The sequence below is a fragment of the Coloeus monedula genome (genome assembly GCF_965178545.1).
Source record: "Coloeus monedula genome assembly, chromosome: 1".
Taxonomy (NCBI): Eukaryota; Metazoa; Chordata; class Aves; order Passeriformes; family Corvidae; genus Coloeus; species Coloeus monedula.
Genome location: NC_138781.1, coordinates 52,331,828 through 52,351,359, shown reverse-complemented (window position 1 = coordinate 52,351,359; position 19,532 = coordinate 52,331,828). Strand labels below are relative to the sequence as shown.

At 39.1% G+C, this 19,532-nt stretch overlaps 1 protein-coding gene across 2 annotated transcripts in view; it reads right to left on the bottom strand.

The window, feature by feature from the left end:
• TPK1 (thiamin pyrophosphokinase 1) overlaps positions 1–19,532 on the bottom strand; it is a 309,138-nt gene that overhangs the window by 151,383 nt on the left and 138,223 nt on the right. For both annotated transcript variants that reach the window (XM_082278078.1, XM_082278079.1), the window contains one exon: positions 10,743–10,815. In XM_082278078.1, the coding sequence (XP_082134204.1) occupies positions 10,743–10,815 (73 nt within the window). The remainder of the gene's footprint in view (positions 1–10,742; positions 10,816–19,532) is intronic.

The following is a 19,532-nucleotide window of genomic DNA, read 5'->3' as shown; positions in this document are numbered from 1 at the left end:
GTGTCTGGGAAATTTTTCTATTTCTACCCTGTTCTCTTTCCTGCTCTCTGCTCCTACCTTGATTTTTCTCTCTTAAAATGCTTACCTTCTCCTAACTTTTTAAAGAGTCTCTGCTTTTTTTTCCTCAGTTTCCATTCCTCATTTTCCTCTCTCCAACATTTCATTTTTCTCTCTTAACTCATTTCATCACATAGGGGACTGTTTCAATTTCTAATTATAACTCCAAATCTATTTCACTTATGGAACTTTTATTATTTTTTAATCAAAGACCATCATAGCTTCTTCAACTGAAGGGAAACCAACAGCACAACAGAATGCAAACTAACTCAGTCTTAAGACTGGCAAGATTTCAGCTGATTTTCCTGCACATCAGCTTATCAAAGCTTCATCCAAGACCTGTTTGCTGGACTCTACTGAGCACTCAAGGAAAACAGCAGAATTGAAACAGAAAAACAGAGCTTCAAATGCTTGCTGATGATAGGGAAAACAGCAAGGATCCAAAAGTATATTACAGTCAGAAAAACAGAAGGAGATGGTATGAAGAAAGGTAAGTATGAGAAACACTCCAGTTTGCAGGAATTTCCCTGCCTGACTGTAACTAAAGCTGCCAGAATTGGAGTTCTTTCATTCCCCTTCACCCCCTGTAATGGTATTATTCTGCCACTAATTATCTTCTTTCAAAAATGACATCAGAGGTTTCCTCCTGGTATATGTGAATGTAACTTTTACCATCTTGCAGTATTTCTCAGTGTAGCTATAAAAACAAACCTTGTATTTTGCATATTTTGACCAACTCAAAATTCAATTAGTAAAAATAACTATCTGTGCTCCAGAAGCTGTGCTTAAATTTTCCTGTTGGACCCTACCTCTGTCTTGGTTTATAAATAACCTTACACTTCCGTGACTTGGTGAACTAACACAGGCAAGTTCAAGTTTGGCAGCTTTAGCTCATGCTTTGTCTCACTGTAAAGCTACAAGAGCATTTAACTTCTCTACTTGGACAATATACATAATTTTCTCTCTTTTCCATTTGGTGGCTGGTACAGCACTCATCTGTCTGTGTGAACACAAACAGAACAAATCCAACCTTATTCCATCTGGACCGTCATCCTTGGAGTTTTGTAACTGTATTTCTGTAAGTGAAGTATAAGCACCACAAGAGCAACTTTATGGAAGGTTGACATGCTATCCCTGGATCATGTATCCCAATTTATTGTGCCTTTTAAAGTTCATAGTTGTGTCAAAGATGAAGAAGCAAAGATTATGGTGGCCTTGGTGAATCTGCCTCTGGAATCTGGAGGTGAGGGAGAATGATCCTGAGTAGTCCACACGCTCCTTCAAAGCAAGGGAACGCACTCCCCAATACACTTGCTACAGGTCCCTGAAAGCAAGTCAGAAGCATTCCTCCTCCTCCTCTTTCTCCTCCTCCCTCTCCTCTTCCTCTGCTCCAGCCCACCCACAAACCTTCCTACTTCAAAATGAGGAACAGATTGCATCTTTTCACTCTGATGCACAATAGAATGATTTGCACAGGCTGACAAGCTCCTTCTTAAAATACTTAAAAATTGTAACATCAGGATTTTGGGGATCTTTTTTCTTGGTTAATGATCAGGTTTGTGTACCTGTTGCTGGCCAGACTTGTGCTTTGGCTGGCTCGTGACCTGCCACACAAAAGAATCAAGTTTATAAAACCCACAGGACATTTGGGCTGAACTTGAGTTTGCAGCAACATTTGATGAGCCACGAGGTTGTGGGCTCTGCAGCTTTGCTGGAATCTGTTCTAATTAGGAGTCCACAGGCAAGGGCATTGAGCCCTGTGCTCTGGGAACAATTTTCTCTTAAGTTCTCTAACAAAAAAAAAAAAAAGTATGCATAAATCCCATTTACATCTAAAAGGACCTATAAACTGAGTCTTCAGCCTCTAGTACCACACTGAAGTTTTCTCTTTTGTGCGAAGAGGCTTAATCACAAAATAACTGTTAAATTTCCTTCTCCAGATTAAGCTGTCATTGTTTAAAATACCTTTTTTGTTCCTTGCACTAGAAATGAAGTTAATTGAATGCATTTCTATTTTTTAAACTTTCCTGTTATTTTCTCCATCACAGGCTGACAGATCAGAGTAATGACTTCTTTCAGAGATTAACATCAGATTAAATTTTTTAAAACTCTTAAAAGTAACTCAATGTCTAATGCAATATAGATTCCACCCTTTCCCTTCCTTGGGCCATAACCAATGGAAGGGAGAAATAAATCTCATACTGCAACATAATATTAAACTGAAATTGGATGCAAGACTAAAATACCACCAACATCATTTTTGTTATATGGTGCACTGTTTTCTTGCATATTCTACTGTCAAGCAGTTGAGCTTCAGCTAAAGCACTTGTAAAGAAGAAAGCAAGCAACTTGTAACCTGAAAAACTGTCATTTCAAACCTAACCAAAAGAAAGACAAACCATCTCTAGTAAAAGTTTGATCTCTTAATTTCTATATACTGTCTCCAAAAGCTAAATTACAAGCAGCAAAATACTGCAAAGGAAAATAGAGTAATACTTTTTTTAAGGAATGAGAATTTGGCCAAATTCAATTCTCAAACCTCCTAGGTAAATGAGGGACTAACTCAGGCTCTAATGAACATACATAGTAGCTCTCAATGACCTCAAAACTCAGAATCTCAATGACAGTACAGAAGTAGGACTTAGCTGTTTCTTCAGGTTCAAAAGGAGTAATGTGCAACTCAGATATAAAGAACACACATTACTCAGAAAGATGCAGGCCTGCATAACTGAATTTGTTTTGACTTACCCACCCTCTTCTTCCAAATCACATCTGCATTTAAACAGATACAGATTTTCGTAACCTGCTACCTTAGTGAAAGCATAAAGAGTGATCTAGAACCGGACAGAGATCTTTTGGGGATTGTTTTTTAAAGGCACATAAAGAACAGCACAGTGCAAGCCCAGAGTCCTGAAATCCTTTGCTTTAAGGAAGATTCTTTTCAACAGGACTTTCCAGACATTTTACATATATTAACACAGCAGGACATAAAACATCTATACAGGCTGTACATTTGATGGCATATGCCATATTCCACTGGCTTAGTTGTGCACACACCCCTACATACCTATGGGAATGCTAGTCACTAGGCACAATCATTCCAATACAATCAGAATGGCAGTGAAAAGGTGGTTAATGTATGTTTATCCACTCTTTATCACAATACAAGAATTCAGAAGACTCAAATATAACTATCAAAAAGTAAAGCTCAACACAAAAACCATCCAAAGAACAGATTTTTCTTCACTGTAAACACTTAAACTAGGGAACACATTGCCAAGGGTTTGTGGTGGTGGTTGTTGGTGGTTTTTTTTTGGTTTTTTTTTGGTTTTTTTTTTTTTTTTTGTGGATACTTGCATTCTCATCTATGTACTGTGACAAAAAGGGAGTAGACCAATTTTGGGGAAAATTAAATCAATCTATGAAGCTATTAAACACAAAGATACCAGTTCTGACTTAGGAAATCTTTAAGCCATACATTAGAGGGTGATGAAAAAGTGTATCAAAGAAGCCACGTCTGTGAATATTTTTGCTTTCAACAGTATTCTGAACTGGCCCAGCTGAATGAACCTTTGATCTGACCTAGTGTGACTGTCTGTCATGTTCACCTTTACAAAAGTGCCACCAAGCACAGAATCTCTTACAAATTTATGACATATCTGGAACATTGAGATATTGTTACTTTCATTTAGCATGAGTAAGAAATCCACATAACCAGATTCACCTAGACAAGTCACTTGGAAACACAATCTTGACAAGACCTCTGACATACTGTTCAAGAATGGAACCATTTGTGAAAGCTCCTGTTGAATAATTACATGATTATGGCATACAGAAAGCTTACAGTCTAAAATCCTAAATTGCATATACAGTCATATACAGTTTGAACTATTAATAATAGGACCACCCCAGACTTATAAATCATTTTGACTTGATGAACCTCTATCTATGTTAAGACACTAAGGCTCTTTCAATAAATGTACACCAGTGGAAAAAACAACTTGGATCGAAATCCAGGTGGCACCAGGCACCCTCAAGACATCAGGAGCTGGACTGAGGTAGTTATAGCACTTTTTATACTTGTCAAAGATGTCTTCAGCAGAACATACTAAACAAGGGATTGCTTGGAAGCTTAAGTAGTGAATGTCATGCAGAAGTAGCCAGTCCAACCACAAGACTGAATTGTTTCATATCCACTTGCACAATTTTTACAGTTCCTTCTGAAACCTTAAAACATTTCAAAAAGGAATCAGGCCCTAAAATGAACCATGTTCTTCTTAGAAAACTGTTCAGTCTAATAAGAATGCTGTAAATGAGTCAAGCATTTTAATATCTCAAATTTCATCTGGTATCAAAAATTAGTATTAGAAAAAAATGTAACATTCAAGGATAAAAGATGAATTAAAATAGTCACAGAAAAACTCAATGGTTTTCTTTGTTTTAAATTATAGTAATATAACCGAGGGAAGTCAATTAATGTTGTGATTTCATAAAATTATTAAAAAGTTTGGCCTTGGAAAGCAAGCAGGAAACATGGCCTAAAACATGCAGTTTTTCAAGAAAGTGTAGAAGTTAAAGAGACACAAAAGCACTACATCAGTTTTACAAATTACATTTTGTAAATCTAATTATAGGTGCATCATCATGGAACAAAAATACAATACCCACACCCTACCTATTAAACATTTTTACAGCCCTGATAACCATTAGCCCCGGAAATGAAAATAGGAAAGAGAAAGTGCTACAGCTGCAGAACTCCCTGCAAAAATAAGCAGCTCTATGGGACTTAAAAAGAAAAGAGAATAGGAAAAGAAGTGGATTTGTAAATAAGTTCACAGCATTTAATTACAGATCGGAAGTAGAGCCTACTAAGTCTACAGCAGCCTTTCAAGGCACATGAAGTTTGCTTAGCAAGAAAGCCAAATCGGATTTTTAATAAATAGCATAGCCTGGATTTCAAAGGGCATTGGATTCAACCTTCTGCTTCTAGGCATAAGTACAGATTTGGTGTAATTTTAGATAATGTCTTTGGACTTAAGACTTCAGAAACAGAACCTTGTTTGAGGCATAACAATACAAACGGCTGCTTTAACTTCAAAGCAGTGTTTAAAAGGTTTCAATAATAGAAACATTCAGCTAAAGCAAGAAAAGGATGAAACTGCAATGACAGAAATATCACCACAAATCCTCCCTGCTTTATGCAGTGTCATTTCCAATACACTTCAGACTGTACAGAAAAAGAATGTCAGTGCATCTATTATGGGATCATATGAACATGCATATTTATCATGAAAGTACAAAAACTCTTCTCAGTATCTATTTTAACAATGATAGAAAATACACAGAACAAAGAATATTAAATTGCTATTCTTTATCCTTCATTTATAGTGAAATATGATTTTTAAAAGAAATTTTAAACATGACATTTCATTTCCAGTTGTGATGCAGTTTCATCCAGTTTTAACATTATTTCACTCTAAGAAATGGGGGAAATCATCTCTAATATTTTAATAAATTTTAATAGAAGACTACAAGCACATCCTTGACAAGCCAATGAGGCAAAACCAAGACCACAGAAAATAAAAAGTAAAGCTGAATAAACTCTGACACACACTTACTTACTCTCTCCCAAAAGGAATGCCTAACTTCTCATTTACACATCCCACTCAGAAGTCTGTTACACAGTTACTTTCCAAAACAGAACGTTTGCCTTTAGATCTGTTCACTATGGCATGGAATACTACACCTAACAGAGATAAAATGGATTTATTTGTGTATTGGGTTGACCCTGAGTTGATGGACAGTCTTTAAGACCAATGACGCTTCTCACAATTTACATATTTAAACCGCACAGAAAGGCGGGACTTCCCCTTTTGGTCGGAGCTCGCCTGCTGGAAGGTGGGGGGGGCTCCGAGCCTCCCGGCCCCGCTGGGCCGGGCCGGGGCCACTGCCCCTTTCCCCCTTTCCCAGCGCTGTGGCACGGACCCTGGGTGGCTGGGGGGGACTGCCTCAGAGCCACAGGCAGCTAAAACCAGCCATGGACTGCTCACAGCTCAAACCAGCCATGGACTGCTCACAGCTCAAACCAGCCATGGACTGCTCACAGCTAAACCCATCCAGCGCGGCTTCTGGGGACCGGCGGGTCCCTCTCCTCTCCATGCGGAGCCAGCGGAGTCAACGGGAGCCGGCAGAGCCTCCTGTCTGCAGCCAGCACACTTCGTGCTGAACTGAAGAAGACACCACGCAGCCAGCAGCACAGAGGGAGCGAGGCTTTCCCCACCGTAAAGGCTGAACAAGAACACTCTTCAGCATGGCGGCGTCAGAGTCAGAGAGAAAGAGAAGTGAGTCCCGTGGGACGGAGCTGGAAATGGCGACGGGAGGAAAGAGGGCGGTGCCGCGATTCTGGCGCGCAGCTTAAAAGAAACCTTCTTGCATGCCGTGGTAAGAAACTGTAATACCACAAACTGTTTGTCTCTTTAATCCATTTGAAGAACATGGGGGGATGGAGTATCTTCGTGTGGCCTGTGAAGATTGTGAAGAATGCCTATGCCAGGCTATATAGTAGTAAGAGGCTGTTAGAGACTTGTGGCGAAGAAAAAACCTTTGTGTGCAGGCCAAAAGAACTTATCCTTAAAAAGATGAATAACCCCATGTGATGGCCCATGTTTTGTAGTGTGAAGGAACTGTGAGAATTTTCATGGGAGAGATGTTCTACACACAGCAGATTGTTTGTTTCCGGGCGGATCTGCTGTTGGTGGCAGTTTGGGAACCACGTGCAACTGAAGGAAAAACCCTTTTTTCCCTTAAGCATAAGAGAGAGACTTTTCAAGAACTGGAACGCTGACTAACATCCCATGTTCTGTTATCCCTTGTGTGAGCTAGGTAAAAGGAGAGAAGTGCTGGCTGGAGGGGGGGGGGGGGGATTTGCTTTAATTTTGTTTTGTTATTGTCTCTTTACTTTTAATTCTATTAGTAATAAAACTCTTTCATTGTACTGCAACTGTTTAAGGTTTGTGCCTGCTTTGCTTTTTCTCCTAATTCTTATCTCACAAAAGGAAAATAAGTAAGTAATGAATATTTTGAACCAAAACCACTACATTTAATTGGTGTTTCTGCCCGGTTTCGAACTCAACCCGCTACAATTTGCTTCATGCTTATGAACTTTATTTAAATAAGGTTCCCCAATACAATGGCAATTGTCCTCCTAAAGGCAAAATGGAAACACTTGTCTTGTAATCTCTGCTCAAATAAAAACACCAGAGCAACTGGCTTAAATATATCTCTTTCAGTAAAACCCCTTGGCTTCTGGAATCTGTATGTCAAGATTCCTGTAGTGACATATATCTGTTCTTGCTTTCATCACTTAAATGAGGTAGAAAACCTTCTGAGTCCAGGAGCAACGTCCTGACATGAAGCTGGTGTGATGAAGAGCCAGGTTGTTACTGTGTGGTGAGGATGATACAACTGCTCATAGACAATGCTTCCCACAACCATTAGTTTTGTACACTGAGTTTAACACATCCTACTAATTACCCAGCACTACACTGGGCTGGCTTTGACACAAACACTTCCATATGATTATGTTTTATAGCTCAATAATTAACATCCATAAGCTTTCCTGTGAAAAAGTAACTCTTCTTAAGCAGTGGCATGATATCTTCAGATCGGTAAAAAAAGTCACAAAGCATTAACTTCTGTCAATATAGGTAGCTTTTATAAAATGATAACAATGGGTAAAAGAGAATACTTGAAACAATACAATAATATTATCTAATGATAGCGGCTTACCTTGTCTCTTGGTGTAATCTGCACATGGGTAAGGAAGGATGGTGTGGGAAGCAACCCTGACAACACGGCTTCCCTGAAGTCAATGGTGCTACACTAGTCTACTCACCTGAAGTTCTCCCACAGCCTGTTTTAAGCAGCCCTAATACATTTTGGGTCATGAACACATACAGCATTTCTAAAAGACAGTGACTTTGGAAATTGTCTGGACTACAGAGGATGCTTTAATGAGCATGTTGCTTTACAAGAGAAGAAACATCCACCTCTCTCCAATTTCTGGTTTATTATATTTTTTGCTCAAGATCTCCTTAGACACTCACCTGTATTTACCATTCTAATTTTCTGACTATGGGAAATTAATTTAAAAATGCAAAAAATTATTTTTCCTACCATGTACACTAAAACTTAAAATTCTAAAGTCTCTCTGCAATTTCCTCAGTCTTGTATGAAGACCCCAGGCAAGGATTCTGTGGCTAGATTATGCTGTTCATTACACCTTTGCAATCGTGATGCATTACTGCTTCCTTTACAGCCTATCAGCCCAGTCCTTGCACAGATACATTGACTCTGCATGAAGCAGAATGGTTCACTACGTGTTCATAAAGAAGATGGAAACTGCACATCACCAGTAAGATGCAACTGAGCTGACAAAAAGGATGCTTTGGCCAGAAAAGTAATCCCTGTGAAAAAGGGTAATACCTACTGTATTCTTCCAGCTCCTACCTCATCCATCTCCCCTCTCTCTCCTGAATGATCCTAAGCATGCATTGTTTTGTAGGACTTACCTACCTATGAACAGCATGCTGTTTATAAAAGCATTAATTACAGAATCATGGAATGGTTCGGATTGGAAGAGACCCTAAAGAACGTCTCATTCCAACCCCCCTGCCATGGGCAGGGACATCTTCCACTACACCAGTTTGCTCAGAGCCCCATCCAACCTGGCCTTGAACACATCCAGGGATGGGGCAACCGAAACTTCTCTGGGTAACCTCTTCCAGTGTCTCACCACCCTCACAGTAAAGAAATTCTTCCTAATATCTAATCTAAACCTACTGTCTATCAGTTTGAAGCCAGTCCCACTGGTCCAGTCACTGTATACTCTTGTAAAAAGTCTCCATCATTCTTTTAGGCTCCCTTCAGATACTGAAAGGTTGCAATTAGGTCACTCCGAAGCCTTCTATTTTCCAGGCTGAACCATCCCAATTCTCTCAGCCTTTCCTCATAGGAGATCCCTGCATCCCAGTAATCACCTTAGCAACCCTCCTCTGGACTTGCTCCAGCAGGTCCATGTCCTTCCTGTGCTGGGGACCCCAGAGCTGGATGCAGCACTGCAGGTGGGGTCTCACCAGAGCAGAGCAGAGGGGCAGAATCCCCTCCCTCACCCTGCTGGCCACGCTGCTTTGGATGCAGCCCAGGACACATTTGGCTCTCTGGGCTGTGAGTGCACAGTGCTGGGTCATGTCCAGCCTCTCAGCCACCAGCACCCCCAAGTCCTTCTGGGCAGGGCTGCTCCCGATCTGCTCATCCCCCAGACTGTGTTGGTACTGGGGCTTGCCCGTGTCCATGCTAAACACAGTAGTGCAGCGGTTTCCCCTTTTACAGACTCGCAGAATCACAGAAGAAGCTGAGTTGGAAGGGACCCACAAGGATCAGTGAGTCCAACTCCCAGCCCTGCACAGCATCATCCCCAAGAGTCACACCATGTGCCCAAGAGTATTGTCCAAACACTTCTTGAACTCATTTATTCACAGATCTTGAATTTCTAGTCTGTAGTGAATAGTATTAATCCAAAACTTTGTATTTTATTTTCACTTCCCAATCTGTAATTTAAAGATTCCTGAGCAGTTTTCTTGAGTGGTTCTCCTAGAGATGAACAGCCATCACACATTTCTCCATTCTAAAAAATGGGGTAGAATGTGGAAATAAAGCCCCAGTGCCCAAAGGGAGATTAAAACCCTGCTCTACACACTCCTCCAGCCCCCACCTCACAGTTTTAAACCTTTTGTTCTAACCATTTGATCCCAAGTCCATCAGGGAAGAATTTAGGCAAATTTCATTCTCATACATGAATTAGCAGCAGACTAAGTCAACTACCTCACAAGGATCAAACACTCCTCTTGCAAGTGCAGCCTGCTGCAGAGGTAAGCTGGCCTATCAAGGCAAACTCTGAATTTGGAGAAACGTGCTGTCCAAGATGCCAGGGTGAAGAACCCTGCTCATCACAAAAGCCTAAACAAGTAGGCATGTGAAGTGTTAAATACGAAGCAGTCCGGTAAAGGCAAAACTTTGAGCCCTAAGACTAAGAAAAGTGAGTTTACATTTATGCTGCTCACTGGAAATAAATTAACACAATAAATCATTAAGGAGGGCACTCCACTGGTGTAGCAGAAGTAGTTGACTGTAATTCAATGCTTCGGTGGGTGAGGAAAGAGAGATTTCTCCATCTGCAGCTTTCCTCTAAAAAGGTAAAGTCATATCATAGAAATAGCACACAGAGAAACTCTCTCTAGAAAGTATGTGGGTACCCACCAGGTGGGAATCATGGTAAGTTAATCTTTATTTCCCTGTATCTCACCATGCAAAAGAAGTCACAGATTTTTCAGGAAGATTTTTCCTAGTTTCTAGATGCTGTCATCTCTAGCAACATATGATCTATTTCATCACCTGATACTATGAAAAGTCACCCTGTGCAGGACTCGGGCAGTACCGCACTTCCTGTGTTCACTTTAAGCATTAGTACAGTGCCACAGAGCACAACTTCTGGGCTTCTCAGGTGCTTCACAACTGAAGCCTCAAAGAAAGCAATGGAGCCAGAATCACTTAATGACCAATGGAAGCACTAATGGCTTGGATCTTACAATGTTCTATCACACAAAAACTCAAAGGGATTAATTTACCTTGACCTTGTAGTACTCCTTGACTTCAGGCTGAATGGAATCAAAATCACCACTGATGTAGTCAGGCAAGAAGCTGAAAGGAAAGCAGTGAGTAGTGAAATGAAAAATTAATCCATCTTACTATATTTAATATTTATTTTCTCAAGAGTACTACGGGGTACAAGCATTAATCTTCTAAAAGGAATATGAGTCCCTTAAAAGCATGTTAAGAGTTGATGTGAGGTGATACAAAATAAGGTAACAGACGAAATGAAAAACTGGTAAATCCATTGTTCCTTTGCTGAGGGAGTTGCACGTGGCTTAGATGCTTATATATCTCTCTGGGTTAGTAAGACTTGCATTTGCCTGGTCCTGGAAAGACAACTCTCAAATGTCTTTCAAATGTATCATTCAGTCAGCAAAGTGTTTGAAATAGCATATCTGAGTGCTGTACATCATTCGTCAGAGGATATCATTTGTCAGAAGATGATGATGATGATGCTTCTTGGACAGCTGGTATGCCATAAATGTTTCAAGGATTTGTATTTTAGTTGTTAGTGATGTCATCTTGATTCCACTCTTCTTGATTATTAAAAATACTCCCAAAATATGGAAGTCAAATGCTCAGTGATTTTTAACTCACATGAACTTAATTTCAACTCCTAACCATCACTTGTACAGTAATATTGCTGCAAAGCACATGGAAATAATTCTGTTATATTTATCTCATCTTGCCGCATTTTTAAATGCAGAATGCTTAAAATATTTATTATATGAATTTGTATCAAATTCATAATGAAACTTCCACTGTGCTACAGCAAGAACAGTGTAAGAATATCTTTTGAAAAAACCCACCATTCCCCCCAAAAAACTCAACACAGCTTTCCATCTTGCACAATTTCTTGAGTTTTAAGAAGCAGCTGACAGGTGAGAGAGTGTTTCCACTGTTTCAACAGATAAGGCTGCATTGAGTTGTGAAAGAAAAGCTGTGATTTTGGTTAACTCTACTGCTACCATACTTTACAAGGGGGATGAGAGTTCATCAGCAAATTAGTTTCCAGTTCAAACTGAGTTACAAGGAATTGAGCAAAGTATATTGGAACATATTTTTTCTGCCACATGATTTTAGAAGACTGCTGCATGGCCTAGAAAATCCTCATATCAGTAAAACTTATAAAAATTTCATTTTCTGGGTCTGTACAGAGATTTCAAAAGAGACGCGTGGTCACTGGCCACCATTTTTTTGAAAACTGAAAGCAGCTTCAGCAGAAGCCGGTAAGCACAATTGTTGTGAGTTAGGTCATGTGCAACCACGGCATTTCAAATTCCCTGCTCTCTGCTATTACTAAGGTTGTTATAAAAGGATATATTCTAAAAATAATCCCTCTAGAAGTGATGGTCCCATACTTGCAGTGGTGGGAAGTGCAGTCCCTTTCTGCACTGGGTTTGACTGAGGACACAGGAATGAAGTAGGAGAAATGCAAATGCTTCAGTGCTCTGTTTCATATGCCTTCATCAGCGTGGTTCAAAACTAAACAGAAAATTAGGTTTGCTCCTTCATTGTAAGACTGACCTTTCCAATGTACAAAAAATACCACATTTTCAAAAGTTAAAATTTAAATAGCTGGTTTTTACCTTTCCATGAGTTTCCTAATTAAATACTTACTGAATACAACAAGCCTAAAAACCTGCAGGTATTGTCTTTCAATTTGTTATTTTCTAATTATTTCTTCTTGATTGAAACAGAGCCATTAAAAGTAAACTCACTCCAGGCATTTCAGTGGTGTCCCTGAATGCAAGCCCTGGAAGTGTTCCAGCAGGTTGGGAAGGAAGAACAGCAGCCAGCTGTCATGGAAAGCCAGGCTGGTATGACAATGACATCCACTGTGATGAAAAAGCTGTTTATCTTACTGAAATGCCATATATAAATCCAAAAGGGTCTTTCTTTTTTCTTTTCCCTCTACAGCAGCTACAGATCTCAGTGCTTTTAAATAATCAACTATTTCTCCTGAATGCCTCAAGAGACATAAGTGGGAGCAGAACTAGCCAAAAAAAAAAAGAGTATCTTCTAAGAATCAAGTGCTCCTTCACAGTTTTTGATCTCATCCAAAGTAAAACTATTTCCAATCAAAAAGCTAGTCTGAATTTTTCCACACAGAAGGAACAAGCATTTCAGTTGCACCTCCCATGGAGTCTGCTGGGGCTCCTGGTTTCACTTCCTGAACACCTCTCCTCTGCCAGCAAGCTCTGTGTCCATTTTCAAAATACCCTCTCTAAATCACTCACTTGGAGCAACCACAAAACCAGAAATTACTAAAGGGAATATGAAATTGTGGCTGGGAACTTCAAATTTCAAAATGCCTAGGCCTCCCACTAATGATCATGAAGAGAAGAATTCCTTCTTGTTTTCTTCTTCCCTTTTAGAAACATCAGAAACAAGGAAAGATCAGAAAGTCATGCCTGAGGAATTAAAAAAAAATTAGTAAATCTCAACTCCACTGTCTGCCTCACAGACATGAAAGAAAAAGTCTGCTTTATCTCCAGAGGGAGGATAGCTGCTCTTTCTAATTCACTGACAATGCAAACCAACAAAAGTAAGGCAACATTCAGTATAGAGTCAAAGGCTGCATTTGACACAGTCCTTTTTGGGTTCTGTGGAACAAATTGCCTGATCCAGGTGAACAGATTTGAGTCAAGGCTCTTTCCAATTAACACAAGTGAACAAAGTTCATTGTGTGAAGAATTCTCCTTGACTGACTAACCTCAGAGATTATCACTGATATAGAAAAAGGAGAAATAGTTGAGATAGAGGTATATTGAAAAAAACTTCATATTAAAGTAACTCAAGAATATTTTGTAATAATTGGTTTTCACTTGTTTGCTTTCATATAGTTTTGTATTTACTCCTTAGTACAGGCTCTAGTGCAGGAGAACAGGCTCAGGAGAATCACACATCAAGCTTACTTCTATGTGAGTGGAAGAAATTATGTCAGGAAAAAAGTAACAAGAAAGGCGTCTCCATAAAAGTTAAAACAGCTGCCCTTATTTAATGTACAGATTAAAAGCAGGTATTCTATTAGTCTAACCCATGTTTTCCTGCCCTCTGAACTCAAATTCATGAATAATTCTTATTCTGATGCATAACTGTATTGAAGATGACATATTCTAGTGACATATCTAACACACATCCTTTAGTGAAGTTTAATTTTTTGCCCATGATGGCAAAATATGTCTTTAATTCCTATTGCTATTTAAAATTTTAATTTCTAAACAGTCTAGATGATGCAGTCTATTCCATTTCAGAACCATATTTTATCAGTCTCATTAGCTATTAATTACCACTATGCATATAAGGTCATGACCATCTCAGCTGGCTTGATTCTCTGCTGCTTTATATTGACATATATCAGGAGTGAGCCAAATCCTTAATCCTGATGGGACTGAAAGTATAAAATTCATGTGGGATCAGCCTAGTCTACCAAGTCTTTCCTAGAGCTGTCAAGAAGCATAATACCAGGTACTGGGGGGGGGGGGGGGGACAAAAAATCTTCAGAGGTTTGGGCCAACTGGAGTTTTTCTTACTCTTTTCAATCTCTTTTGTTTTTTCTGGGTGCTGAGGGGTTTATTTTGTTCGGATTTAGGTTGTTGCTTTTTGTTGTTCTTTGGAGTTGCCGGTTTTTTTCCTCATCAGGGTATTTTAGAATCATACTGCATCCATCTAAAATGAGTAGGGAGTCAGGAGGGCCGGGATTACTTTCAGAAAAGGATGCAAAGGCACTTCCATACCAGACTACTTATCTTTTATCTATGTAACTTTTTTTTTTTTTTTAAATAAAACCCCCGTAGTTTCCATATGAAACCTTTAAGGTTTAGCTAGCTTAAAAAGAAAAAACAACACTATTTCTCAGCAGTTTGGAGATGGATCCCAGCTAGATGATTTATACAAATTGGATAAAGGCTGAATGTTGACTGAACAGTTTTATGAACTCCCAGGATGCTGGGCTGGAAAGCAGGGGGAAAGAAAGAGATTCCAGTGAGTTTGACATAGTTTCCAGATACCCCAATAAATTTTTAGTCACCAGTACCATAAAGCAGCAACTGATTCTTATCATAACTCTGAGGCTCTTATGCTAAACAAGCACAAGTGTGCCTTTTGCCTTCAAGTAATACATCTAATAAACACAGCAGTATTGTTTTTAAATATTCAACACTAATGAACAGTGTGTTAAATTTAAAACATCAGAATACTTGGCTCTTTATTTGCTCACTTTAAGAATTCAGTGTGAAGTGTTAAAGATATGTTTTCACACAGTTACGAAAAAGAAAAACAAAGAACACAAAAACCCACACCAAACCATCACACTGTAGCAGTTTATACCAAAAATCCCATGCTGCCTTCTTAAATAAAATGCTTGGGCATAACTGCTCAGTTCTATCATTAATTCAAAGTTACAGCTTCCTAGTACTATTGACTTATCTTGTGATGCAACTCCTTTAGCACATAATTGCATGCAATTAACCTTTTTTAAACAAATGTTAACATCAGAGACATGACCATTTAAAGGCAGTATATGCATACCCTTTGATTCCTTCAGCTACAGCACAGAAAATAATCCCATGCAGACAAACCGTGTGTCCCCCAGCTGCATCATCTGAGGGCACAGAGTCGGTTCCCTGTGTTTTTTCTTCACTACTAAAAATAAGTTTAAAAATGGGTGTCTTTTACCCTGGACTAATAGGCACACACAAGCTACATCCCTGGGGAAAAAAAATGAGTGACGATAAAATGCTGCAAACTGAAGATGAAGCAGTCAGCTCTGACTTTTGTAAGCATCTAGTACTTGGGAATACAGAAGATAAAACTCTCTAGCACTAATTCAGGATAAGTATTAAAACCAAAGTTTAGCAAAAAACCCCCAATAAACAAAAATTAATGCTCCCAACTCTTAAGTTTGCTAACTGTTAAGGTGCACTTTCAGCTTGCCCTTCTGACATCTTGACAAGAAGAGTGAGGGCTATTTTCACCAGAAAGGCATTAAATCTGTTTAAATCTGTCAAAAGTATACTGTTATCTGCTGTGAAGATCAAAGTACCTTCTTAACTCTCAGAGACATGTACAGCACAAGCAGATGCCTTTTATATATTGTCTCAGAGCAGCATATTCAGATGCTCCAAGCAGCTGTACAGAGGTGAGTTTCTGGGTAAAGGAGAAATGTCAGATAGTAAGATGTATTCAGACTTAATGTCTATTCAACCTCTAAATATCTTCATGCATTACCTGCAAGGTTACCACAAGAAAGGGTCACACCTGCAGCTCAGAAGCCAAACACTAAAATATCAATACAACTAATGAATTCAAACTGGACATAGAAAAGAATTTTGGTTTGATCCATCTTGAAAAAATGCCACAAATGATTCCACAAATTATTATTACCATAAGGCCTTTAAAAAAACAGCTAAACCCCAGTCCTTAGCTTGTCCACCCTCTACTTTCCAATCAAGACTCTCTTGAAGTCAGAAGGCTTACTTTTTCTGACTCCGAGGTTCTCATCACTGCTATTTTGATCCCCAAAGCCTCCCTTATCACTATACAGTGTTTGTAGTATGCTGGCACTGACAATGATGTGCTAGTTCTGTATGAACTTGGAGAGAAAAAACATCATCAACAATAAATCCCCAACAATTTCCCATGCCTTCTTCAAAGACCTTAATAAACCCTAATGTTCATTATACAATTGCTTATACAAAACAATTCCTGAATAGCATTTTGCACACTACAATAAATCCAAGTATGATTTAGTAAGACTTAAAAAAAAAAAAAGGGGAGGGGGTACAATGACAGCACTGTAAACACCAATTTAACAAAGAAAGCAAGTATATGCATAGATCAAGCTACACACAGAGAACCTCAATTCTTTGCACGGACTGTTAGCAAATCTGCATATTACAGCCAGATAGTTCTGTGGTTAAAAGTACTTGAAATATTTGGCAACCTTGAGAAGCAGCCTCTTTTTTCCTTACTTTTTAAAGAGCTTAGTTTAAAGAGCATGTAAGTATTATTTCATTTGCAAAACCTACGATTTAAAGAAAAAGATAAAAGCGTGTAAAGGTATGAAGGCAATAATGAATTCATTTATGCTTGTCTGGTATGCAGTGTCACCTTGCAAATAAAAAAAAAAAAATCTAAAATAAATTGAAGAACATATTACCTTCAGCTCAAACTGCTATGCAAAGCACACATCAGGGGGACATCTTCTGCAGGGGAGAGCCAACTTCCTCCCATTATCATTACAAATCTGAAGAAGCTTACACCCTGCCTCAAAACCTTATCCCTCAGTGACAAAGATGCGTATTAATGACAGCTACAACTGTTGCATTTTTCTTTTTAATAGTCAATATTTGAAACTTTGCTCCAGTTGCAATCGATACTGATGAAATAAAGTCATGCTCTGAGATTTAAGAACTGCTCACTTGCTTTCCATGGTGCTGAACATCCTCCTGTGTATATCTACTTCATGAAAAACCCAGTGTGCACAGAACAAGCAACTCTCAGGGACTGCTGCTAAGTATCTGTAGTTTTGTTTTTATTACTCATAGACTGAAGTATTTCTTAAAATAAAGAATACCTGGCAGCAATATATGATCTTAGAGCAAATTAAAGCTGAAACTCTTCAGCAAAACTCAGCATTGCACAGGCTCAAGCACCATGCCTTGCTGTTGGACCCATGGCAAAAGGAATTCAAAAGAAGAGAGCTTAGCCATGAATTTTTATCCTTGAACAGGGCAGCATGGCTCAGGGCAGCACGGTTCAGGGCAGCACATTAACTCAGTGGCAGAAAACGCCCCAGTGTCTCAGCATGAGTCACCCACAAGGACATGATTTTGAATGCTAGCAAAGCATAAATACTTGTCTGGAAGTGCCAGAATCCAGTCTTCAGGGACCCAAAGCCAGAGGAAAGGGGGGAGAAGATCAGCACTGTAGCCTCTGACAGGTGAGGCTCCCTGACTCACTGAGAAGACAGAGGCTGACATGACACCCAAAATGGTTTTCCCTCTTCATGTCAAAGCAACAGATGGCAGAATTTGCTCAAAAAAATTGAGGAGAATCAGCCATTACATTAAAGAAATGTAAATTATTTATTAACATTTTATACTGCCTGTGAAGAATGAAAGGGATGTGATCTAAAATGTGGTAAACTTAGAGCAGTCACAAACTACGCAAACACATTTAGAAACCAGTCTCAAAAAGGTGGCACTAGAAGCCACAGCAGGCTCAGGGCTTCATGGAGTGCCACCCAAGTTAGATGTTGCTGCTAAAAGGCAACACACTTTCCAAGACAAGATAAACAATTACTCTTCTTTCCCAGAAGTTCTAGAAACACGCATATTACATTTTTCCACCTAATCAGAGTTACTAACAACGCCTACAGTGCGGCTTGAAAACTCAACTATACAATTTTAAAAGTCAGTTTTAATGAGTAGTGTAGGAACCCAGAGTGACGAGAATATTTCTCTGCTTTTTTTTAAGGGTTCTTACCCCTCTGAGCAACACTGTTTTAGCCTCCAACCTTGGAAAAAATTACCAACAATCAGACAAGAACTAGAAAATACAGTGGTGTGAATTAGGTGATAGATTACTATGTAAGATTGTCACAGGGTGAAAAATTTAGAGGTTTTGGGCTTCTGTTTGTAGTAAATAGATAAGAGTAAAAAATATCAAAATGGAGGATTGTTGTTCTCTAAACCTTCTTCTCCTTCTTCTACTACTCCATGTTCTGCAGTAAAAGTAGTTTGGAATGATTGGATAGAGAATTCCGCAGTTCCTGGCCGTGTTACTGAATAACTGGTAGAAAAGTGAAAATAATATACGTTTTTAGTAACTATTGGTCAAAATATCTTTAAAAAGCTGTGTAAATCTTGATAGAGAGACTTTACTCCTGCTTTTCTGTGCTCTATGCTGTACCTAGGTCACGCTAGTGGCTCTGTTCTTCAGATAAGACTTAATAAACAACTATCTGGAAGCATTGAAACTCAAGGAAAAGTCCTGGTTTATCTTTGAAACTCCTTGCAAGGACTTTTAGAAAATTCTCTCCCATCAGGAGGAATTTGATTTATGGCACAGTTCAGTGTCAGACTAGTATTTAAACTCTTGGTGTCCTTTCTGTGAGCTTTCACACCACTAAGAACACTTAAAAGTCAAGCACAATCAAAGAGTAAGAAGTTACATGTGAAAGATGTTCACTGGGATTTCCTTGCTTCTATTACTTTACTTACTCTCACCTGAGTACCTTAAGTACCTGCCCCAAATTTAGCATCTGTTTACATACTTACAAAACCAGGAAAGAACATCTTTGCAATGGAGGTTGAACTTAAAGATGCCCTTTGCTTCTTCAGGCTAGAAACTGAAGTAAGTAGCTTGCAGCAGAAATCCTCTAGAGCCCTTTCTACAGAATGAGTCATGAATGCAACGAGAAGAGATTTATCCCCTTACCAAGTAACTTGTTGTAGTGGGTTCGGTTTGTAACCAGGCAGAAACACCAATTTAGTGTAGTGGTTTGGTCCAAAATACTCATTACTGTTTACCTTCTGTGAGATAAGAATTAGGAGAAAAGCAAAGCAGGCACAGAACTTGAAAGAATATAAAGAAGTTATTAACAGACCTAAAAGAAGAAAGAGGGGAAAAAAAAAATCATACCACACCTTCAGAACTCTTCTCCTCCCCCCACCTTTCTCCCTTCTCCCACTGACAATGTAAAAAGACAACCCTTGAGATGTTCAGTCTGTTCACCACTTCCATAATAGCCTTGTTCA